Below are 26,554 nucleotides of genomic sequence, written 5' to 3'. Positions count from 1 at the left end.
CATTATGATGGTGATGGCTTTGTTACTACTGTAACACATTATTATAAACTTTGTGGCTTATAACAATACACATTTATTATCTTACAGTTGTGTGGGTCAGAAGTTCGGCACGGGTCTCACTGCTTTAAGATTAAGATGTCAGTAGACTGTCTTCCTTTCTGGAGGCTCTAGGGAAGAATGTTTCCTGTTTATTCATGTAGTTGGCAGAAGTCAGTTCCGTGTGGTTGTAGGACCGAGGTCCCCAGTTTTTTTGCTGGCTCTCAGCTAAGGGCCATTCCGATCCTCCTTCCTCCATCTTCAAATCCAGCAAAGGCAGCTCTAGTCTTTCTGATGTTGCATTTCTCCAGCACACTATTCTGCTTTCCTCTTCTGCTTTTAAGGACTTGTCTGATTAGATTGGGCCAACCTAGGTAATATAGGATAAACTTCCTTTCTCAAAGTCCTCAACCTAATCACAATTGCTAATCTCTTTTAACATGTAAGGTAATATATTCACAGGTTCCCTGATAAGGTATGGATATCTTCAGGAGGCCCTTATTTGTCTCCCACAGGTGAGGATGAGAAGGGACAAGGAAATTGAAGACTTTTGAGTGATGGTATCGTCTTATGGGAAGCGCTGCCCAGCAGAGGAGACAACGAATTCTAATTAGTATCCAAACCATAGAATAGTGACAAAGACAAAGCTCAAAATCTTGACTTAATGTCTCAGTCTGTCCCTTTTTCTTCCCAGAGGGATCCGTTTATCAGTAAACAGACTTAAATATTTAACTATTCAAAAATTCCATGCCATTCCCATTTCACATGTTTCACTCTCTACTTCTGGTGCTAAAGGATTATATTTCTACTTAGGGTGAGGGGAAGATTTATGGAAAGCCTTCAGGCCAAGAGTAGCTCCTCAGCATTTCCTGCTCACCACTTGGGTTTGTCAGAAAATACTTTTAAGTGGATTAAGAAATGGGAAGTTCTAAGAAAATCAAATCAATTTATATTAATACACACAAAGAGAATAGAAACGTTGATGTACATCTTCAGTTGTTAGTGTACGGGCGTGTATTGGGTATCCTGTTAAGGTAATTTTGAGACATGGTATTTTACTCAAGCAGGACATTCCTTTCCTGCTTCCCAAATTCCTAGTCTAACCATCACTATATCTGTAATGGTGAAAAAAACAGGCAAAAAAGGAGAGGCAGCAGAATAGAAAATAGGTAAAGAAGAATCTTTTGTGTAAAAGAGACATCAAAATATCTTCCAAACTAAACCAAGTACTTCTTACATCTGTTGGTTAAAGGGCCAGCCCTATTTATCATCATTAACCTCAAGTAAGAGTTATGAAATGAGAAGAGTTCTCCATAACAAAGAGAAAGGGAGAGATGGTTATGAGTGAGAGTGTAGAAAGTGTCTGGCATGCAATGAATAGTTAAGTATTTGTTGAATAACTTATATAAATCTCTATCAGTATATACAAATAGTGTATGCAATTTCATATTATAGAAATCACCTAAATGCAATTATATAATGAATTATAAAAAATTTATTTCCTCACTTTAATGAGACAATTCTCAAATAGTTATTTATAACTTACTATGTGCAAGACACTGTAACGACTTTAAAAATGTTTAAGCTGTTTACTTATGACTTATGAATGTTTTCTTGTAAATTTTAAATAGCTCATAGTATAATATATAGTATACTATAGTTTTTCAGATTATATCTTTTTTATTTCTATTAGTTTTAACTTTTTAAAATTCATTTTTCTGGTTATGATTTCTGATGTATGCTGTTGTAAATGAAGGCATGGAGAAGTATAAAGAAACAGAACATAAAATCTTTCTTCTTTGGATAAGATTTATGTTTATTCTAGGAAGCATTATATTTCTCTTATTCCTCAAATACTATTTTGACAACTTATTTCTTCATCACATGTATTTTAGTTAATTCTGTAATTGCATGCCCAATAGTCTATATTGTAGTTTTGCTAAAGTTAGATGCAGCTTCATTTTAACATGTTGAAAACTGAAGCAACATGCAGAGTTTTTTTTTAACAACATGGGAGTTTAATACTCCTAATAATTATCATCAGCTTTCAGTATTTTACTTTCTCATGAAGCCGAGGCACCACTCATTGCACAGTTTAGAATAAAAGGTAAATATTCCAATTCTTTTGTTTTCTTTTTTTTTTTTTTTTTTTTTTTGAGGAAGATTAACCCAGAGCTAATATCCACTGCCAATCCTCCTCTTTTTGCTGAGGAAGGCTGGCCCTGAGCTAACATCTGTGCCCATCTTCCTCTACTTTCTGTGTGTGACACCTACCACAGCATGGCTTGCCAAGTGGTGCCATGTCTGCACCCGTGATCCGAACCTGTAAACCCCAGGCCGCTGAAGCGGAACGTGAGCACTTAACTGCTGCGCCACCCGCCAGCCTCTCTAATTCTTTTCTATATTTTCTATCTTTATGGCTAACATTTCCTCATATTCTAATATACAAATACAAAAAGTGCTTATGTGTAAACAAATATACATATTACATAACGGTATAATGAATCATGGATCACCACCAAAAACTTACCTGGGTTTCTATTTTCTCAGTAGTGAAATAAAGATAATAATGCCTTCCTCATAGGGCCTTTGGAAGGATTATATGAGATAATAGATCCAATACACTTTAAGAACAGAATCTGGAATCTAGTACCTGTTGAAAAAAGTTGGCAATAATAATAAATAGTACTGCTACTACTACTGCAACTAGTGCTACCACCATCACCACCACCGCCACTACGTTCCCAGAGTGTGCTGAGGCCTAATGCCTCCACCACTGTTAGAGCTTAGCTTCCTGCTGTGCAGATAACACATGCTCTCAGGCATTTCAGAACTTGAAATATCCTTGTAGAGATTCCCTGCTGATATTAGTCATCAGGAGCTATTAGCAGATGCTTCTAAGAAGTCAGAATAGGTTTCTGTCAAGAGAGCCTGAAAAAGAAATGGAGAGAGCTGTGAGCTTTTGCTTGCCGCCCCTGAGATATTTTACTGCAGAGTAGAAGGTTATCTTAAAGACAACCTTAGAGTTAGTGAGAGCCATGGTCACCATTCTGGGATGTCATTTCCTGCTCCAGCTCTCCAACACCTCAACAACAGGTGCAGCTAGGTAGTGAGGAGAGAGGAGTACAATATTGTACCTGTAAATCCTTCTTAGTGTTATAGCTCTGAGCTTCTGGAATCTCTAACCAATGTGGAGGAGAGTCACTTGGATGATTTGATTATCCTCATACAACCAGAGTCACATAGGATGCATATCATCAAAGTGTACAATTCTGTCTAATCCCTTTGCTCAGCATTATATATATTCCTTGAATTTCAGCCCTTTCCTGACCTAATAGCTTAACTACTCACATTGTATGAAATAGGGGAAAGGATAGGAGGGAGGGAGCAAAATCTTCAGATATAGGTTGTGGTAACTGTAAGTTTTCTTCTATTAGAACCTCTTCCATATCCTCCATATAAACTTTCAGTCTGCAATGATCTCTAGCATCCAAGAGCAACTGTATAAGACATTATCTATCTTGGAGTGGTCAGGTGAATACCAATATAATAAGTCCTAACTTTTCCTGGGAAATCCTACATTTTTACTGAGTGGAAAGCTGGGTCCACCTTGGATTGAAAAATAAAAAAAGACAAATTTCCTGCCTTCAGGAAACTTCCAGCTAGTGATTTAAGCAGAAAATAAAATAGTAAATATGGAAATTAACAGTCACAACTTGAAGGAAGCACTCTGGGAAGACTAAAAGGGAGCCTGTTTAGAAGTGTCAGTGAAGATCTTTCTGAGCAAGTGAAATATAAGCCATATTGAAGGGTGAGAAGGGACTAGCAATACAAAGAGGAGGGTGTCTGGGACAGAAGAAAAAGTGCTTGTAAAGGCCCATGATGACCCTGATGTCTTCTAGAAACTACAGAGATGATAGGGATTCTGTGGCATAGTGGGTAAGGAGGAGAATGGAAGAAATGAAAGCTGTAGAGATGAATAAGGCCCGGATCATACATGGCCCTCTGGGATCCATCAAAAATGAAATGAGAGGGGCCAGCCTGGTGGCGCAGCAGTTAAGTGCACACGTTCCGCTTCAGCGGCCCTGGGTTCGCCGGTTCAGATCCTGGGTGTGGACATGGTACCGCTTATCAAAACGTGCTGTGGCAGGCATCCCACATATAAAGTAGAGGAAGATGGGCACAGATGTTAGCTCAAGGCCAGTCTTCCTCAGCAAAAAGAGGAGGATTGGCAGCAGAAGTTAGCTCAGGGCTGATCTTCCTCCAAAAAAAAAGAAAAAAAGGAATGAGAGGCTGTTGATAAGCACAATACCTAAACGGTTGCTCTCTTCATTCAGATTTCTCTCAAATGTCACCTTGTCTCCATCTCCATCACTGACTACCTTCATCACTCTATAGCCCCTTGCTTTAATTTTCTGTATAGTGCCTCAAGACACTTATGAGTATTTGAAGACCTTATATTGTGTGACATTATATTATATGCTACTTCCTATATTTTGTATGATTCCCCACTGAAAGGAGGAAAATCTGTATCCTTAGCACTAGAATGGTGCTGGTAAAGAGTAGGCTCTAAATACTTATTTATAGAATTAATTAAATAAATTAACAGTTTTTAAGTAGAGGATTAGATTATCTGATTTGTATTTCAACATAACATCCAAAATTTAAAATAGAGGATTATTAATTGAAGTGCAGTTCACCAAACAGGAACCGATAGTACGACTACGTTTCCCCACTCATATACCAATGACTCGCCGCAAAGAGTGTTCATTCATGGACTAGGAATCTTTCTTCCTGGATAGCTGTGGCAAGCAGTGGATTCCATGGCAAATAATTCATCTTGTGCCCTAATCTCTTGGGATCCTACCTAAATGACTTATTCAGGAAGATAATTTTGGAGGTAAACAAGGTCTTCCATAGATGTTAACTGACCAAGATCCATTAATTAATAACTGTACTTGAAGAGATTACATAGGCAAAAATAAAGTTAACAATTATAAGTTGTAAATTGAGACTGTAAATTGTAAACTGAGATACTAATATCCTGTGTCTTTCCTCTTTGGTATCATAAGAAAAATAATAAGGATAAACTGAGAATGGGAATTAGAACCCATTGCAAGTTTCATTATATATAAAAGGGTATAGTATCTGATTCTCACTACCACAGCTATGTGTTTAATCGTTTTGAACTAATGTCATTTTTTTAAGAAAGCTCCAAGTTAAAGGGTCTCTGTATAAAAATAGATATAGTTGGATAAATGGAGAGATAGATATCCTGGATCAGGCTGAGCTCACTATTAATGAGGGACCCCACTATTAATGACCCCAGTAAAACCAGCAAAAGATTCCTTCGTATCAAATTCACTTTAATAAGCCTTATTTATATTTGTTTTCAAAATTTTTTGGATATATACAACCTAACATATACAGATATATAATGAATATCCTTCTAAAAATAATAACATTATCTGGAAGGTTTTCTTCAAAATTTGTAAATTCAAGTTGATCATTTATATGTATTATGAAATTTAGATTATATCCTCCAGTAGCTAAACATGAATAAATGACAGAAAAGAACCAACGGTTTTGTACTGTTTTGTTGTAGATTTAATATTTGATGCATTTTTTATTTTATGTAGTTTCTTCCCTTCAGTAAAACATTTGTAGTGCCGTATTTAATCTGTCATTGTTACATACCCGCAATCCCCTAAAGGGAAAGACCAGTGTACAGATACGAGAGGCTGAGAAAAGTAAAACAAAGCTGAAAGCTTTTGTCATTCCATCAATATCTTCCTGTGTCTCCAGACTCCCCTTCTCCCTTGTCTCTAAAATATCAACCCTTGTAAGAATTGAAACTATTAACCTGATGCTGGCAGCAAAGTGGGCAAACCTAGAGGATTCTCCAGGCTGGCACTTCTCATTTTCGAGTGGTCTAGTCCAGAATCTTAGAATATATTTTCTGTAATAAGATATCCAAGTATAATATTATGGTGTATAATCCTTCTAGAATATGAGAGATTAATTCCTTCCTCTAAAATGAGATTATTTTCAAATGAATGAATGTTGTATTTGCATGTGTCATATTTAAGCCTTTTGTATCTTACAATATTTACCTATTTTACAAATTTCATGTTAATTTACCTTTGTATATTTATTTTTAAAAAAATGGGCAAATTAAGATCATTGCTAATAAGCAGTTATTGAACTAGTTTTCCATACACATATGGAATGCATATCACATATAACACATATCATAAAAGCAGTCGAATTTTAGAGTTATTCTGAAATATAGGACTTTTTAACAAATCTTCTGCTTATTCTATTCTGAATTAGACTTTATACCCAATAAAATTTGATAAACTAGTCCTGCAAGGCATAGATTTTTGGGTGAGTTTTTGAATAGTATTTTTGTATGTATAAAAAGAGAAAAAGAGTAAAATAATTGCAATCATATTTATTTGGGGTAAAGAAATCTTGATTGAGTCCATTGCTCTCCACCTCTGCTTCCATAGCCAAAGATTAAATCCATATCTCTAACCCTGCCCTGCTCCTCTTCAAATCCAGATTGTTCCTGCTGCCAAAGTGAGCATATGAAAAACAAATACAGCCCTGTCAAGACTTTGCTCAAAACTCATTTTTTACTGCTCCTCATTTACAAGATAAAGTTCAACGTCCTTAACATGATGTGGTTCCTACCTCCACCTTTAGCCTTCCTTCTCGTCACTCGTTGTCTCACACTTGATATTACAGACGCAAAAAGGATATTTCTTTCCACTGTGCCATTTGTCATGCTTTTCCCTAGAATGCTCTTCCCTAGTTCCCATCTTTATATTCCTTTGCACTGCCTGGGGATTCTCTCCTTGAGCAAATCTTTCTTTTTCACTCTCCAGCTGGATTGGGTGGCTCTCATCTCTGCTTCCATGTAACCCTGTGTGTCCATATCACTTAATACAGGGTATTGTGTTTGTCTTGTGTGTGCCTCGTCTCCTGCATTGGATTGTGATTGCCAAACTCTGGATAGTATATGAAAAAAGAAGTGCTTTAATTAGATGTCAAATTGATTGTGTAACATAGCATTGCATACCTTAAGCTGAATTAAACTTTGTATATCTTGTACTTATGCACATATTATACATTCTAGATTTCCTCAACTGGTAGCAAAAATACTTGTTAATATTGTATTGAATTATTGTCGTTCTGAAATGAACAAAATGGAGAAAAGCTGCTTCAAGAAAAGAGAAATTTCTAACAGCATAGTTTGGGGAAGAAACTCCTCTTTTTGAATTATAGTGGTGTTGCTAAAAAAAGAACTTCATCCTCAAGATCCATTGTGAACAGATATGAACATCTATTTAATGCTGATGAAGCCATCCTTGCTAATAATAACTGCCGTTTATTGAGTGCCTACTATATATCAAGCACAATATGCATTGTTTTACAACCTTTGTCTAATGTAATACCTACTTCAACTTTAAGAAGTATGAATTACAAACATCATTTTATAAACAGCAGATACTTCCCTCAATAATGTAACATTCTGTGACAGAGATGGGACTTGAAACATAGCTTTCCTATACCCTTAACTATATTATTTGGTCTCACTAATGACTATAGCTTGGTATTGATTTTAAAGCATCATTAATTTGTTTGGTTAAACATCATCAAAAGTTTGTTTTAATTCTGTTCTAATTATATTGGTACAAAATGTCTAACACAGGGGTTAGTGGCTAGAGAAACACTGAGAAATGTCATTAGCTTTCAGATTTATTTTGAAGCAAAAAAAATACAGCCTTTACTGTAGGAGATAAAATAGTTTATATCACTGCAGTCTCCCTATATTTTTACCTCAAGGAATTGACATAATATTTGTTAGTTGTTAGATTTAAGAAATTATCTCCCCTTGTCGTCACTATTTAAGACATGAGGCATATGCCCAACATCAAAGAACATACTTATAAATTATGTTACTGTATATTGGATATTTGGCAGACAGAAAGTATTTCCTAAATTGCAGAACTTTACTATGCAAACAGAATAGCATGATGTTTAAGCACATGTATTGTGGCATCAGGAAAACCTGAGACTGAATTTAGTCCCATCACTGTTAGCCAAATAAAAATTAGCAAATTACTTGGGCAAGGCATTTCTTTAAACCAAGAATTGATTATGCCTATTTATCCACTAGAATGTTTTCAGTTTAAGTATGAGAAACCTCAAGTCAAATGGCTTAAATAATAAGGAAATGTATTATTTAGCACAGTATACTGTCCAGAGGTATGCAGGCCTCAGGCATATAGTAAAAACATCCATCTCTTAGGCTCTAGGCTTCTCCATGGGTTGGCTTTGTTCTCAAACTACATATTGCAAAATGGCTGCAATAGCTCTAGTCAATACAGCCAGATCTAGTCACCTCCAAAGCAGACTTATTCTTTTTATTTCATTTGAACACCAAGAAATCCTTTCCCCAAAACCCCCCAGCAGATTGCTCCTCACTTTTCACTGACCAGAATTAGGTAACATACTATATCTAATCTTATCCCTGACAAATGAAGTGGAGCTAATAAGATTGGCATAGACTGATTGAGATCCATTCCATGGAACTTAGTGTGGTGTCAGGAGTCCCTAAAGCATGAGGATATACAGAAAAAGATACATTGTTGAACAAATCAATGTCTTGTTAAGAAGAGAAAGGTCTGGAGTTAATAAGGAAGGTGTCTGTTGAGGAGGCAATCAATAGTTTCTGCCACAATCCTCCTCTTTAGTTGTCAAATATCCATCAAGATTTGTCTTTCTTCCTCTTCGTTCACTTTGAAAAATGCCTATGTGAAACATGTTCTCTCTCTGCATTAATAGGGAAAACCCCAAATCTCAGCCAATTATGACATACAACAAATCTAGAATCTCCAAGTGTTGCACTGGCTTCTTCATTATATCTAGATGTAGTTCCTCAGTATCTAGAGACCTATGGCCAAAAGAGAGGTTATCACCACATCCCATATATAATGATAGAAAACAAACATGATAACTGCCATAGAAACTCCCATGCAGAAGAGAGCAGTGAAACTATACAGAGGTCATTGATTCATAGAATAATGTCATATCCTGCTGGACAAGATTCTTAAAGACTGGCTTCTCTGGAAGTGGAATGAGTTCCCATTAACCTGGAATGTCGCAGAACCCATTTTATCTCTTTAGGACTTTACTTTGTCATAGTGTGATATGCCTTCTGGTTCTACTTCTGGGAAGAATTTTTTTCTGTCAGACAATGCTGCTCTAGAACTTCAGTTCCATTATATATTACAACCACTATTTCCTCTAAAACTTGGTGTTTCTGCTGCTTTTGCCACCCTCTGCCAGAATCTATAGTTGAGGAATCTTAGGTTTTATGCCTATACTCTAGATGCAATTAATGACAGGCAATATCACATGTAACCATATTGGGAAGTTTTCTGTGCTTCTTCCAAAGACTCCTAATTCCTTAAACACAGGAGGATATTCAGGTGCTGAGTGGTCAAACTAATGTACAAATTGAACACTACACACACATTTTTTTTATAGTATTCTTTTCTTTTGAATTGAATTGAATTTTTCTGAGGAAGATTAGCCATGAACTAACATGCACTACCAATCCTCCTCTTTTTTGCTGAGGACGACTGGCCCTAAGCTAACATCTGTGCCCATCTTCATCTACTTTCTATGTGGGACGCCTACCACAGCATGGCTTACCAAGTAGTACCATGTCTGCACCCGGGATCTGAACCAGTGAACCCTGGGCCACCAAAACAGAACGTATGCATTTAACTGCTGCACCACTGGGTCAGCCCCCATTTAAAATTTAATAATATTGGAAATTGAACAGGACAAAAGTACAGACTCAGCATAGACAAAAAGAAAATAAATAAATAAATGACAGTGAATTTGAAAGCTTTCATTGCTATATAGTGTTACATTTCTAGGAAAAATTAAATGTGTCTAGGAAACATTTAAATGAAATGTTGAAGTGTTTCTAGGAAAATTAAACTAATATTAATTAACTTAATTAAATGAAATTTAATTAAAATGTTTCTAGGAAAATTAAACTAACAAACTGACTCCAGAAAAAAAAACAGCCTAAATAATTCTGCAAGTATAAAATAATTAAACAAGCAGTAGAAAGTCAACTCCTGCTCCCCAGAAAGAGGTTCAGATGTTTTTACAATATAGTTCTATTTGACTTTCAAAAAATGGATTATTCTCAAACTCATGGAAGCTTGTCCGTAATAATAAATGAAAGTGTACACTTGTCAACTTGTTTGAGGATACCAGTAAAATTTTGATACTATACCAGCAAGAAAAATCAGAGAAGAAAACTTTGTTATCTTCATAAAGTGTATCTACTTCAATAGTATTATTAATGGTGAAACATTAGAAGCATTTGCTTTTGAGGAATGAGGTATAATATAATGAGGCCAACTATTACCTATTCTAGTAAACATTATACCAAAGATCCAAGGCAGTTAAGACAAAAAATTAAAAATAAGATTGAAAAGCAGGAACCTAGATTGTTTTTTACAAAAGACGTGCTTGTTATATAGAAACTAAAAATAATTTACAAAAGTTGTTAAATAATTCGGAAGTCTTATCACGTTGCCTAAATATATCAAAGATAAATTTCATTTCTATATACCAACAACAAACAGTTGAAAACCTAAAGCTATATACCATTTAAAATAAGAACAACAAAAAGATTTTCAAGATATGTGTACAAAAAATGGAGTATCTGACTTACAAGATAGAGTCTTATTTTATAGCAATAATAGTTAAGCCAATTTATGTTGGTTCAGGGACACACAAACTGACCAAGAGAACAAAATCTACACCCCCCAAACCAGTAGAATCTTGACATATGTCAGAGTTTGCCGTGTAGATCACTAGGGAAAGACAGATTATTTATTCAATTAAAAGTAATGAGACAACTGCTTGTTCATATTGGAGTAAAAAAAAAGAGAGGGATGCTGTGCTAGTATTTTTTTGTTGCATAACAAGTTACCAAAAATTAGCAGCATGAAACAATGTAAATTTATCTCACTGTTTCATGGGACAGGGGTTCAGGCATGAGTTATCTAGACCCTCTTCTCAAGGTCTTAACTAGAATAACATCAAGTTGTTGGACAGGGCTGTGATTTAATTTGAGACTGTGGGACCTCTTCCAAGTTCACTGGTTATTGGAAGAATTCAGTTACTGTGGTAGTAGGACTGAGGTTCCTCAGTTCCTAAAAGCCACCCCCTGTTCCTTGACACATGGGCCTCTCCACAACACCACAATGTGTTTCTTCAAGGCCAACAGGAGAGCATCTCTTCTAATTTATTTTGTCTTTCACTTCTAGACCTTCTTTTAAAGGACTTCCCTGAATTGGGTCAGCCTCACCCAGGGTAATCTCCCTTTGATTAACTTAAAGTCAACTGGTTAGCGGCGTTAATTACATCAGGGATGTCCTTTCATTTTATTTATATAATGTAACCTAATCATGGGATTCATATCCCATCATATTCATAGGTCCTGCCCACACTCAAGGGGAGGGAGTTATACAGGCCATCTACATGAGAGAATGGGTGTAGGGGAAAGAATCTTGGGGGCCATCCTAGAATTTTGCCTACCACATATACCTACTTCATACTTTCTATAAAAGTCGATTCCAAAGGATTAAAGTTTTGAAGAAGATATCTTTATGACTTTGGGTTACAGGCAATGAAAAAGTGCTACTTACAAAATAATAAATTAACAAGTCAAACTTTAGTAAAATTAATAATTTCTTCTTATCAAAAGATTAAACAGAGGAAAAGCAAACTAAAAACTTGAAGAAAATATTGCAACACACATAACATATAATGGATTAGTATCCAGACTATATAAAGCTGATCTCAACTCGTGAGCCAGGCTCAATAGTGTATTATGAATGAGTTATAGATAGAATTAAGATATTGATCCTAGCTCTTAGTGAGACAGGGCAGGGCCTGAGCAAAAAACCGCCATTCAAGCAGCCTCATTTTCTCGCTTCATTGTGTCTTAAAGATTATTCTTTTCTATATGTACTATAATGGAAAATGTTGGGAATCACTGATATAAAGAATTCCTACAATCAATAACAAGCTGACAAGCAGTCCAAGTGAAAAATAGCAAAAATATAAATAGTCATTTAACAGAAAGGAAACATAAATGACAAATAAACATAAGGAAAGATATGCAACTTAGTTATTAGTGAAGAAAAGGCAAAAAAGATCACATTTTACACTGGTAGAAATAATGAAATCTAATGTACACAAGTTGTGAGCATTTAAAATGGTAAAATAATTTTGGAAAACCATTTGGCACGATATTATAAAATTGAAATTTTGCTTTGTTATTATCCAGAAATTGCACTCTTAAGTATATAGCCTAGATATACTTGTACATATGAATCAGAAAATGTTTAATATTGTACATAACCATATTGCTTATAATAGCAAAAAAAGGAGAAACAACTTCAATCTCTATTGACAGGCAATTATTAACTGAGAGTATTTATATTTAACTCAATGGAGAACAGGGGAACAACTTTTTTTTAATTATGGCCACGTAAAATGTTTTTTACATGTGGCCATATAATTCAATGTTTTTTATATAATCTGTATTTAAACTTGACTGAAATAATTGCTTTAGTCAATGCTAATATACAGTCATTAAAAATGTAAGAAATAGGCATGATCAAAAACAGTTGTTATAAAGTTAAAAAAATCCAGGATATGAAATCTTTTTTAGAATTTACCAAACTAACAAATAGTTATGAAAATTATTAAACAGATACCTTTTTCATCTATTCTCTAGTAATGTTGATGACCTCAGGCATTCATTTTCTTTATCTGGTGATGAATAGTACTTTATTATATATTATTTTTTGCTCAAGGCATGATTGTATATAGGACAGTATTTATGTAATTTCTTCCTGTATGGATTCTTAATTACATTATTCTTTAATATTATATTAGGTTCATAATTTAAGAATTGCAGTTTAATTAAACATGAATTTTTGCATAGGTGCATAAACAATGTATGGATGCATGAGTATATTTTAGTAAGAAATAGTACTAAATTGTTTGTCATGGTATAATGTGTCTACCAAAGTAATGTGCTCCCAGTTTTACCGGCACATTGTAACATAGTTAAGATTTTTCTGTTATCAAAATATACACAGAAATAGACATGATACTTTAAATCTGGTGATCTAAATTCAAAATTTAACTCTACCGTTTTTTTGGGGGGGTGGGGAGGCAGATTAGCCCTAAGCTAACATCTACCACCAATCCTCCTCTTTTTGCTGAGGAAGACTGTCTTGAGCTAACATACATGCCCATCTTCCTCTTTTTATGTGGGATGCCTGCCACAGCATGGCTTGACAAGTGGTGCGTATATCCATACAGGGGATCCAAAGCAGCGAACCCCGGGCCGCCATAGCAGAATGTGCAACTCTACTGCTGTGCCACCGGGCTGGCCCCAGCTCTACCATTTTTCAAACTTTACTGTTTAATGGATATAGAACAGTCTGTGTTTTTCCACATTAGCTTTATAAATATATATACAAATATCCAGAAAACCACTCTCAACACCTACATGTACTCTTCATAAAGACTTCTCAAAGTAGATTTGCATTAATCATGTTTCAGATGATTCAAATGAGTGTTCTATAAACAGAAGCCATGCCATTTCATTGAAAAATTAGTACAGAAATACAGCAAATAAAAATTATGTCATAATTACAATGATTGAACTTTAGGAATAGTCTGACATGATCTGCTGCCATGGTATAAAATGTATGAAATTCATATTTATTTGTGTATATATAAATATGTGCATTTTAAACGTTTTCTGCCATTGCTTTCTTTTTGTTTTTATTATATAGTGCAATATAACTGAGATGTTTGTTTCTGTTTATTGCTAGGTTATCCAGATAAATTTTGAAGAATTTGATCTGGAGATTGGCTATGATACCTTGACAATTGGTGATGGAGGTGAAGTTGGAGACCCTAGGACAGTACTTCAAGTGTAAGTTCTCAGTGTTTCATTCTTGACTTAGCCTATCAGGTCTTTGTGAAATTTTACCCTTATTTATTTTTTCTTGATCTCTCCCACTACTACCAACATAAGAAGCCTAGTACCTTAGTAATCATTATCAACCTACATATTGTATATTTACTAGTCCTTCTTCAATGAGGCTTAAGGTACTTGATCCAAACACAATTTCTTGGAATCCATTGCCAAACAGGAGCCCATTGGAAATGGAGGCCTAGAGTGAAATTGCAGAGTAGTTGATTGAGCCTTATTTTGGAATACACCCTTGCCCCCACAGAGTGTAAAAATAGACTGAAAAAACAAGTATAAAATTGATCCCAGGGCACCAGCCCCATGGCATAGTGGTTAAGTCTGATGCATTCTGCTTTGGTGCCCTGGTTCATGGGTTTGGATCCCAGGTGCAGACCTATACCACTCATCAAGCAATGCTGTGGCAGTGACCCACATATAAAATGGAGGAAGATTGGCACAGATGTTAGCTCAGGACTAATCTTCCTCGAGCACATAAAGAGGAAGATTGGAAAGAGATATTAGCTCAAAGCGAATCTTCCTCACCAGTACCCCCCAGCCAAAAAAAAGTCTCAACTTTGGATCTTGATGGCTAGGTATGATTTTCCCACCAATAAGTGATCAGCACCCACCAGCAGTATTTTACATGCTCTACATGTTTGGTGATGTGGCTCAAATTGTTTGCAACTTCCTGTTTAACACTTCCCTCTCTAAAAATGCTCAGCGTTTTTATCAGGATGTTAAGCCTGGTAGGCATTTCACTACATTGGACTTTATAACTTCTAGAAATAGTATATAGTTTCTTTTAGATTTCCTTGTGGTTTTATACCTGATAGTTTGGATTTCATTGTAATGTAATATTGTATTGGAAATTGACAGCTATAGAGCTTACCTGATCAGTAGACATGGTTTTTTGTTGTTGTTTCGTAAGTTCAGTATTTTAAAGAACTGAAAATTACATATAGAAATCTGAATTTGTGGTTTCTTTTGACCAGCTGGCGGCACTAGGCCTGGACTGTTACACAGCAAAAACTAGCTAGCTGGACCTATCTTCTGCCCGTTTTAGAGAGGACATGCGATCTCCATGGCCACGAATCCTTGTATTGTTTTGTACTTGAGCTTCGAAGAACCTTTGCATTGCTTGCCTGGGGCTATACCTATTTAGGTATATGACACTTGATACAACATAAAATATGATTTGTTCTTAAATTTCTTACTTACTATTTTCCAAATAAAAATGTATCTGTTTGTTTATGCGACACTTTATAAAAGTTGAAGTTTCCTGGGCATTAATGATATATAGCAAATTTGGTGAATGATCCTCACACATTTTGGGACTCTCTTTCTCCATGGTTGATAGATCACATGATATGTATTTCAGAAATGAAAGTGTGAAACATGCATGCGATGGGGCATAGCTCCTTTTTTCTGCTTAAGATAGAAGATTGGTTTCAGGTTTATAAATTCTTCAAAACATGGACAGAGAAAGGCAGACTGGCTAGTCGATTGACTAAAGAACATTTCTTAAGAGACTTTTTTCCTCTTTCTATCTGCCATAAAACAAAACTGAGTATCTGAGCATCATATCAAATATTAGAAGTTATCTTGTATAACTAACATCCCAGATCATAGATGATGTATCCACCTTTAGCCACTCTCTTAAGAAAAGGATCTGTGAGCTAATTGATATCACAAAATTATAGGCAGAAAATTATAGAAATAACATATTTACAGTAATCAAATAACACACAGAAGGATGATGTTAAAATTATTATCTTAAGTATCCAGCCATTAGAACTAGTAAAATGTAGAAAACTATATTTGTTTGGATTAAGAAGTGATTTGTACAATCCCTGATGTTAAAAAAATAATAATAATATGTTTGAACTGTAATTTTCTCTGTTTCAGTGTTAAAAAATTATGAAGAAATCATATAAATTCTAATATACCTGTTGATGTTCTCTTTACGTAGCAAATTATATAACACAGAATGTCCATTAAATATTATTTTTCAAAAGAATACCAACTTCTCAAATGGATTTCCCTATACCAACAAATTCAAAGTTCTCGTTGTGTACTTCATCTCCAGTGGGAATAAAAATTAAAACTTCGTTCAGACTATTACCTTTTAGACCGTCCAGTCAATAGATCTAAACTGTGATCTACTAGTGAGAATTTGGGAGAGCTGGGAGAAAGAAAAATACACTATGTTAAAATAATCTTAAGATTATGAGACTAGGACACACACATTATTCAGGTCCACATCTTACTGTAATCATGTATATCTTATGTTTTTGCATAATTCAAAATAAGAAGAAATATGGCAATTATCTTTGCTATACAATTTTTAGGTACTGATAGGAAAACCTTTTCTGTTTTATACAACCATACATTATCTGCAAAATGAATTCTTGAGTCAAAAGAACCTCTGTGTAAACATGCACAGTCCTTCACTTTCTGCAAGCCTACTTCTTAGAGAATTTTTAATTTATTCTTATTTGACCTCAATTGCCTCAAAAAAAACTACTAAAATTTTTATTAGTGGTTTTGCTTTCCTTTTCAAAATTATCATTACCAAGTACAGATCATGCCTGCTCTTTTTCTTTCTTTCTTTCTTTCTTTCTTTTTCTTTCTTTCTTTCTTTCCTTCTTTCTTCCTTCCTTCCTTCCTTCCTTCCTTCCTTCTTTTTTTCTCTTTCTTTTTTTCTTTCCCTCTCTCTCTCTTTCTTTCTTTTCCACACTTACAAGACTTATAAAAGCCTTGATTATGTATGTTTTCCCTATTTCCTTTTATATTAAAAGACAGAGGTGTGATATTTTTAAATGAATCTTTTAAATCCTGTATGGAATGCGTGAGATCAAGAAGCAGATGAGGCAAGAAGCATGGAATAATTAAGTGAAGGAAATAGGCTTACAACTGATTTTTTTAAGAAAAAAATAATCCCAAAGTTAGCTAAACAACATAAGGCCAGGTAAAGAACAAATGTGTTAATGGGAAGTGCCCTTACAACCCAAGTCAATAGTCCACTGGCATAACTGTATATTACAGACTAAGCTGAGTTTTCTTCTGCTGTTGATAGGAGAATGAAAGACAAAGTTGCATTTTTCCTATTCTCACATTCCTGTTGTCATATTGTCCCTAGTTTGTGTAGTGCTTCTACTTCATCAGTTCTTATATTTCCCTCACTCTGAGAGAGAGATTAATTTTGAAAAACCTATGTGAGTCTCATTTTTTTAATGTATTTGTCTGTTTGTAAACACAGGAAATGTGTTTCTCAAACTTGCTTTTCTCTCTCAGAAACAAAATTACACTTCTCTGAAACTGGAACTCTTTTTTTCCTTGAGTAAGGATGACTATTACAGAAGTAGGTAGCACCCACCTCCTAGAGGTGTTCAAATAGAAGCTGGCTGATTAGCTAACAGAGATTATACAGAGTTGGAAATAGATCAGAAGTTCCTTTGAACTGTAAGACTCTGTGCTAAGAGAATTTGCTGGCTTTGTATCCACTAAAGAAACTGATGTTTCTTACTAAATTTAACTTTCCCAACTGCAGACCCACCTATGGCATTTGCAGGGCCAAGAGTAAGAATGCAGATGGAAATTCACATATCAAATGCATAAATATTAAATAGTTAAAAATCAAGCTAAATATTGTTAAATACAATATGTTCCATCCTCCTAGCCTAGCAAATATGCTTTCATAATAACCTGGAAGGAGAAGTTTGAATTTAGAGTTCTAGGACATGTGATTTCCTTGTTGAGACGGGAAGGCAAGGGAAAATGTGGTCCCAGCCACAGCTTGCAGCTGGCCACCCTCTCTTCCAAGCTCAGCTCCATCCTTCACAAAGATGCTTATGGATACCCCAATTCACACTGTAAACTGCTTGTGCCTCCCTGCAAATTTTGCCCACTGGGCCTAAGGGTACACGTGTTGGTCCTATGTTCCAGCCATAGAAATCCGGACCTGGAAAGGAAGCCCACACAGGTTCAGGTAGCAGGGCATTCCAGGGGACCAGGAACTAGTGAGTTCCAGAACAGTACCTCTCAAACAAACTGTAAGATAGATTTGTTTTTATTTCCAATCCATCTTGAACTGATATTTTCATAAAGTGAGAAAAGAGTAAATTACTAGCAAAATGAAATAAAAACACATATAAATACAACCCCATTGTTTTTTTCATAATGAAATTCACCAGACAAAATTGCTCTTCCAAATTATCCTAGAATTTTGAAGAGCTTACTTCCGATTTCTGTACTTATCACATGGTGGGCTGGAAACTAGTCTAGAATCTCAAAGGGGAAATGGGAGAGGGAAGCAGGAGCCAGGCAAGCACATCTCTGGGCAGGAGCTGGGCTCCAGAAGGGTCAGAGGAGGACCCTCTACAGAGAAGACATCGGGAAGGGGCATATTTTGCCCAGGCTTGAAAACACTGTTACTTATGTGGCGTGGTAAATTGTTAAGAACTTATTGAAAAGCCCCGGTTGAAGAGAGTTTACTTTCAATAATTCTCTTCTAACAGGTAAAACTAGTTTCCATTTAGACATTTTATTTAGCAATCTGTTTACTCACCTGTGAACTCCTCTTTGTTTTTTTCTTAAATTTGATCCATGTGCTAGAGAGTAACTTCTGGCACCAAAATTATTTTTTAAATAAATTTATTTTAAAAGATAGCTGAGAGTCAGAAAACATGATAAAACATGGGAAATGCTTTTATTTAACAGAAAGCCATGTGATATAATATTTGAAAGTCTTTTATAAAAGGATGAATTCAGCCTATATTTAATTTTATAAGTTATGATTAATTTAATAAACACAGAATACATCACCTTGATGAATATTTAACCAGACACGGAGCATTTCAACCTATTCTACTTAGGATATAGGATTGAATTAAGCATTGGAAATATGTGATGTTTTGTTTCTCATTTTCTTTCAGTATTTAGGTTCTGAAAGGTAAAATCAATTGTCATATTCTATTCCAGAAAAAAATGTAGTCCTAAAATCATAATATGTTCAACAGCTAAAATAATCCTCTAAAAAAGGAATTAATTATGAAAGGTTTTTAAAAATAATTCTCATAAAAATTTCTTCCCCTGAAGTACAAAGCATATAATTTTTGCAATTCAGTAACATAAAAATAATTTAAGTGTGCTACATTTCTTCACCTTGAGACTTTGGCTCCAAAGAAGTGCTCATGAGAAAGTTATGAACAATAAAATTATTTAGTAGTACAGAGTGCACTGTAATTGGATATCATGTGCAGTACTAAGTTCTCCATATAGTTTTATGGGATGAAAATTCTTAAAATAATGCAGATTTAAACTGCAAACAAATTCGCAATTCAGAGATTTGTTGCTTCTGCCATTTGCTGCATGGTAGTCTATTGCCCATATGTGGCCTTTTCTCTTTCACTCTTGCTTTTATTCATTTTCTCCCCTATGAAATTCCTTGCAGGGCAGTTTTTTCCAATTTTGAAATAGCATTTTGCATTCCTGGCTCCTTCATGGTGGTGTAGTGATAAGTGTCAATAGAGATCAGAATATGAACTTGACCGGTTGATAATAATTCAGATAATGAATTTGAACAATCATGCTATTATCTTTTAAAGCCTGTTAAAAGAACTTTTTTTCACAGATTGTTTTCCATGTGCTAATTTTCCTACATATGTATCAATTCACCTGATAATGGATATAATAATATATATATATATATATATAATATAAATTTGAGAGAACTAACAGTGATAATAGTGCAGTTACTGGCACTGAATTCACTTCCAACCTTCATTTCATCTGCATAAACAAGGGAGATGTTGATTGTTTGCCCACCCTTTTCATCTGTGTAGCATCAGACTGAGGCTGATAAATGCATTCTGTCAGGCATGTGATTCTCCTCCGTCTTCCTGCCTTTTCTCTCACATTTTTTGCTGTTCCATTATTGGATTCATGGTAACACTGTAAAGATTAATTAAGTGAAAACTTGCAAAATGAAAGATTTTTAAAAAGTCTTCTATCCATAAGATACCCCTGGAAATTTTATGAGTATGCATTGACATTGGATAGCATTTTATTTGAACAAACATCTTAAAGAAGATGAAAAATGTTGCTTTGGATTCCAAACATGGCTCTATTTTATTACTATGAAATTCTCATTTCTCCTGAAAAATCAATGCACAAGATAAAACCTCATTCTCAGATATATATTAGTATAGACTGACAGCACTCTTCCCTGGGAACTCTTCTTTTTATTTTAAATACACACACGCGTATATAATTTTGTGTTAATATAATTTTTTTTTTTTTAAAGATTGGCACCTGGGCTAACAACTGTTTCCAATCTTTTTTTTTTTTTTCTGCTTTATCACCCCAACCGCGCCCCCCCCCATATACAGTTGTATATCTTAGTTGCACGTCCTTCTAGTTGTGGGATGTGGGACACCACCTCAACGTGGCCTGACGAGCAGTGCCATATCTGCACCCAGGATCCGAACCCTGGGCCACTGCAGTGGAGTGTGCAAACTTAACCACTCGGCCACAGAGCCGGCCCCCTAATATAATTTTTAAAATAAATTGTTTATTTTGGTAATATTCACACTAGCTTTATAGAAAAGACAACTCTTTTCATTATAGTTATAAATTATTGTTGCTCAGTTTATTGGTCCATACATTTTGACAAAGCACCTTGTCAAAGATATTATTATTACTATTATTTTTTTGAGAAAGATTAGCCTTAGCTGACATCTGCATTCTCTTTTTGCTGAGGAAGACTGGCCCTGAGCTAACATCCATGCCCATCTTCCTCTACTTTATATGTGGGACTCCTGCCACAGCATGGCTTGACAAGCAATGAGTAGGTCCATACCTGGGATCCGGACTGGTGAACTCCGGGCCGCCAAAGCAGAATGTGCGAACTTAACCACTGTGCCACCAGGCCAGCCCCAAAGATATTATATTTTTTAACTATTTAGTAGTTCACTCTCAAAATCTATCTTCTACTCTTCTTGATATCAGACTACTACTATAAATGATATTTACCTTGAGCAAACTCTTTACCTTGAGCAAACTCTCCTGTGTCCAGGGAAATATACCTTCTTCAATTTTCTCTTGTACTTGGCTCTCTTAACAATGAAAATCTAAATACCAACAAGCACCACGGGCTAATGAAAGAAGGGAATATACTAAACATAACAACAGAGTGATACTTTTACAAATTGATAGTCACAGTGTAAAAAGGGCTTAGAGAATTGACCAGTCAGAAAAATCCTTCACCCCTTAATTTTAGAGTTATTTTTTAAAAAAAGACAAAAATCTCTTCTTACTGTTCTTTTCTCTGCCTTGCACCCCCTCCTTGCCCTCCTCCACTTCTCTCTCTCTCACACACACACTCACTTATACATGCTCACAATCATTTTAAGTTCCTTGAGGACAGGGACTATTTTCTACTTATCTTGGATTTCCCAAGTACCTAACCCAGAGCCTTGTGTTAACACTGTTAGGTATTGCGTGAATTATAATGGGAGAGGAAAAATTACTGTGCACCAAGATACACCTACTCAGACATGTCAGCAGAAAGAGTATCTTTGCATTGTGTTGGCAAGACCACGCCATGAGCTATAGAGGGCTATGCGTGACTACCTGTGTGTCTTAGTCCATTCTGCCTAGTGTAACAAAAGTACCATAGACTGGGTAGCTTATAAACAGAAATTTATTTCTCACAGTTCTGGAGACTGGAAATCCAAGATCAGTGTGTGGGCAGATTTGGTGTCTGGTGAGGACCCACTTCCTAGTTCTTGAGTAGCCATGTTTTTACTGTGTCCTAATATGGCAGAAGGGCACAGAGATCTCTCTGGGACCTTTTTTATGAGGGCACTAATCCCATTCATGAGGACTCTGCCCTCATGACCTAATACTAAATATTAGTATTACCACTAAATATTAGTAGACCACAAATACTAAATATTACAAGTACACCTTGTTAGAGTGCGAGATATATACAATGAAGTATCCGTAGGTGAATACAAAGATGTATGTGCTGAGATCTTGACCTTCAAATTCTCTTTCCTAAAAATAAATGTTGATGTAGAAATCTATATGTAATAAGAACCATGATAAACACTCTCATTTACATTATCATTTTGAATTAGCTAATAAAATTGAAACTTCTAAAGTCTAAGTCCATACATGAAGTAAAAGCCACAATTATTGACTACTCAATTACCTGATAAAGTCAACATTTATGTAGTCCCATCATTTCATAGTACTTCATGTATTTTTCTTTTAAAACTATATACTATTTTTCCAGTGGGTTGATCCACATTTTTTGCCTTTTTATTTTTTTTAGCTTTATTACGGTATCATTAACAAATAAAATTTTAAGATATTTAAAGTGTATAACATGATGATTTGGTATACATATACATTGTGAAAGGATTTCCTCCATCAAATTAATTATCACATCCAACACCTCACATCTTTAATTGTTTTTTTTTTTTGTGAGAACAGTTAAATTCTACTCTCTTAGCAAATTTCAGTTATATAATACAATGTTATCAGCTATAGTCACCATGTTACATATTAGCTCCTCAGACCTTATTCATCTCATAACTGAAAGTTTGTCTCCTTTTACCAATCTCTCCCTAATTCCCTTACCCCTCAGCCCCTGACCATCACTTTTCTACTTTCTGTTTCTATGAGTTAAACTTTTTTTTTAGATTCCACGTATAAGTGATGCCATGCAGTATCTGTCTTTGTCTGATTTATTTCATTTAGCATAAGGCTCTCCAGGTACATCCATATTGATGCAAATGACAGGATTTCCTTCTTTTTTAAGGCTGAATAATATTCCATTGTACCGTGGGGTACTGGAATTGGCCACCCCAAGATATGTTTCTGTGGCATAAGGATTGTTTTGGGCTGGTTACTTTTAAAAACTGCAGACAGCCAAGAAACTCTGAAAAGTAGAATTTCACTGCCCTTTGTTAAGAGACATTTACATTTGTAAAGGAAATCTCCATCTGTAAAGGTGTCTCTCTCTCTCTGTACCAGGAAGAAGGGGGGATGACCTTATCTCTAGAAACTCTTATCAATGCAGAAGGCAAGGACTTAAATCTGCATAATATGCTTACCCTTGTTTACCATACTTTTTGGTAACCTCCCATGATCAACTGCCCCCATCCCCAACATCCTCCTTTGTCTTTAGCTGAGGGTGGTATTTAAGGGGAGAACTTCCACCATTTTGACAAGTTGTTCAGTTTGCCTGAGCCTCTCCCATGTGTACCTGTTATAAAACTTTGTTTAATTTTCTCCTGTTATTCTGTCTCATGTGAATTTAATTCTTTTTCTGGCCAGAAGGACCCAGAGTAGGTAGAAGGAATGTCTTCCACCCCTACTGTACATTTTTTTGATCCATCCATCTGTTGACAGACACCAGGTTGTTTCCATAGCATGGCTATTATGAATAATGCTGCAGTGAACATGGGGTTATAGATATCTTTTCAAGATAACGGTTTTGTGTCCTTTGGATATTTGCCCAGAAGTGGGATTGCTGGATTGCATCATGTTCTTAATTTCTTGAGGAACCTCCATACTCTTTCAGAGTGGCTATACGAGTTTACATTTCCACTGATAGTGTATAAGGGTTTTCTCTACATCCTCACCAGCATTTGATATTTCTTGTCTTTTTGATAATGACCACCATAACAGATGTGAAGTGATACTGCTTTCTAATGTCACCATATGTTGATATCTCAGGGTTTTTTAACCTAATTTTTTGCAGCCGTCATCATCTTTAGTGAATTTCATATATCCACAATGAACATATAAATCACCTTTGAGAGCACTGTATTGGAAGAAAGAATACCAAATCCATTCCCATAAAAGACAGAGGTTACGTATTTGTATGATACAAAAAAAAATGTAGGAACATGGGACTACGGTTTTTTTCTCTAATGGATGCACACATATGCCTAGGGTGATTTATAAAAAAAATCAGGCATTAAGCCTAACAGAGATTTAATATATGCTGTTCTCTATTGTATGTTGTATTTGAGTGTTTGAGGAAGATTTCTGAGTGCACATATTTAGGGCTTTTACCCTTTTATTCTATCTTGAAGGGACTAATGAGGAGAATTTGAATGCATCATGAACAATGAGATTACTCAGCTTAGAAACAAACAGATGTTAAAGAAGAGGGTTTTTTTTTTAAGTTTACAGATAATAGGTTCAAAAGGATGTATTAAAAATATGTTAAAACTATTTGAAGATTCATTTAAGGGTCTTTTGAGAATGATCTAAGACTCCCTCCTTCATGGCCCAAAAGCACCCTGTATTGTCAGGGGTGGAGGCTGAGTACAAAGTTGTCCAAAGCAGGTAGATCCTGTGGTTTGAGTCTAAACCAAGGTCTGTGAGAGGATGTCCAGAGGAGTTAGCCATTGAGGCTGTATGCAAAGAGCAGACTTTAAATGAGATACCCAGTGTTGAGAAAATGTAATTAAAAATAAATTCATCCACCAACCAGTGAATTCTTTCCACAAAATGTTGAAAAGAATGAATTAGGTTTACTGTTGAATGAGAATTAAACCAGACTGTGGTGCACATTATAGGTAATCTGCTAAAGAGATTGCTGAAAGAGAAAAAAATCTCACCCATTTGTATAGACAGACAGACACAATTCATTACATATATGTTAATTATCCTTATGAAAAGAAAAATTAAACTTCTCCTATATTTATGACAAGCAGGAAGTTACATCCTGGAGGTAGGCACTTAGGTTTTAACTCTCACAGAAACAGGTGACAGAGCACCATCATTCTTCCTGTTCAAGTTTCAAAGAGATGACTCCAAGGCCTCCAAGAAAGACATTCTGGGTGTTGTAGGGGAAAAGACATTTCCTTTACCTTTTCTGGGTTCGTCTAGCCGGAGAACGAATTAAATTCACATGAGACAGAATAGCAGGAGAAAATTAAACAAAGCTTTATGAGGACCATGGCCCGGGGCCTTTCTTCCCAAAGGAAGAAAGGGCACCGAAGAAGTGGAGTGTACGGAGTGGTTATATACCCCCAAACAGAATGTTTCACATATGATTGAAATGTCCCTCCCACAATAGTCACAAGATTGCCCTGTCAGCACAGTGCTTGATGGACATAGCAGGTAGTGGGTCTGCTATCTTGGAGGGCATAGCAGGAGGCAAGTCTATTGTCTCAAGCTGGGTGGTCACAGGTGAGCGCAGCAATCAGTTCCTAGCCTAAGGGAAGATGCTTAATCCTTAAAGAAATGCCAACGTTGGGAGGGGGAGGGAAGTTGCACCTTTATCTCAAGGGCCTTTGTTCTTGCCATAGGGAATCTCTAAAGCAGATATACAGTGCATGCTCAATCCACAGTCAGGCCCTTTTGGGAAAAAGCAAAGTCAGGCCAAATTAGGTTTATACCAAATGGCTTCCTCATGTACTCCAATGTATCCTATTGCTTGCCATTTCTATTTGTCAATGTGTAGATGGGAGAGGCCCAGGCAAGCCGAGCAACTCGCCAAAATGGCTGAAACCACCACCCCAAACATCATATCCAGCTAAAAGACAAAGGAGGATGTTGGGGGTGGAGAGAGTCAGTTACAGGAGGTTACCAGACAAGCACAATAAACAAATGCAGATTTAATTCCTTGCCTTCCCCATTGATTAAGAGTTTCTAGAGAGAAGTTCATCCCCTTTCTTCTTCCTGGTACAGAGAGGGAGGCACCTTATACAGATAGAGATTTCCTTTACAATGTAAATGTCTCCTAACAAAGGGCAAGCAAGTTCCACCCCTCAGAGCCTCTTTCCCTGTCCCAGTTTATCAAAAGCAATCAGCCTCAAATAATCCTCCTCATGCCAAAGAGACATATCTTGGTGTGGCCAAGACCAGTCCCCCACAGGGTGCAAAACTGGCAAGAGGTTTATTTAGCTTTTACAACATTCATGTACATCTGAAAAGATCAGAGAAAGCAAGCACTTATAATTTCAGATTTTCTAAATAAAATGCTAGAGAGAAGTGGAAAGAGAGGAGTTCTCATTCCCTTTTGGTACCAGGAAAAATTTGAAATCTTTTTTTTTTAGATTTGTATTTGCACTAAAGTTTTCTTTTTGTGACTATTTAATAATAAAACTACAATTTTCTAATTACCTCCATTTTTGTTTCTACTTTCATCTGGGCAGTTTGCAGTCCTCTAAATATGTAGCAAGTCCACAATAAAATAAAAAGTAAAGCGATTATTAGGAATGCAATGGGATGAATTTAAAAATTCAGTACAGTAGTAGCTTTGGAGGAATAACCTGTAAATATATTATACCAATGGTAAATGGTCAAAGCAGATTCTAGGTTGGCAATGGCCAAGAATTCTCCATCATATGTTAACTTTCAAACTGCTGTGATGTCTATATTGCTTATACTTTC

The 26,554-nt window shown here is 35.7% G+C and overlaps 1 protein-coding gene across 7 annotated transcripts in view; it reads left to right on the top strand.

Annotated features, from left to right (window-relative positions):
* Positions 1-26,554, top strand: part of CSMD3 (CUB and Sushi multiple domains 3) — a 1,172,992-nt gene that overhangs the window by 605,003 nt on the left and 541,435 nt on the right. For all 7 annotated transcript variants that reach the window (XM_070630871.1, XM_070630869.1, XM_070630875.1 and 4 more), the window contains one exon: positions 13,992-14,095. In XM_070630871.1, the coding sequence (XP_070486972.1) occupies positions 13,992-14,095 (104 nt within the window). The remainder of the gene's footprint in view (positions 1-13,991; positions 14,096-26,554) is intronic.

Source organism: Equus przewalskii, chromosome 8 (genome assembly GCF_037783145.1).
Source record: "Equus przewalskii isolate Varuska chromosome 8, EquPr2, whole genome shotgun sequence".
NCBI classification, from domain to species: domain Eukaryota; kingdom Metazoa; phylum Chordata; class Mammalia; order Perissodactyla; family Equidae; genus Equus; species Equus przewalskii.
Note: the sequence above shows the minus strand (reverse complement) of the source record. Positions and strands in the feature narration are given on the sequence as shown.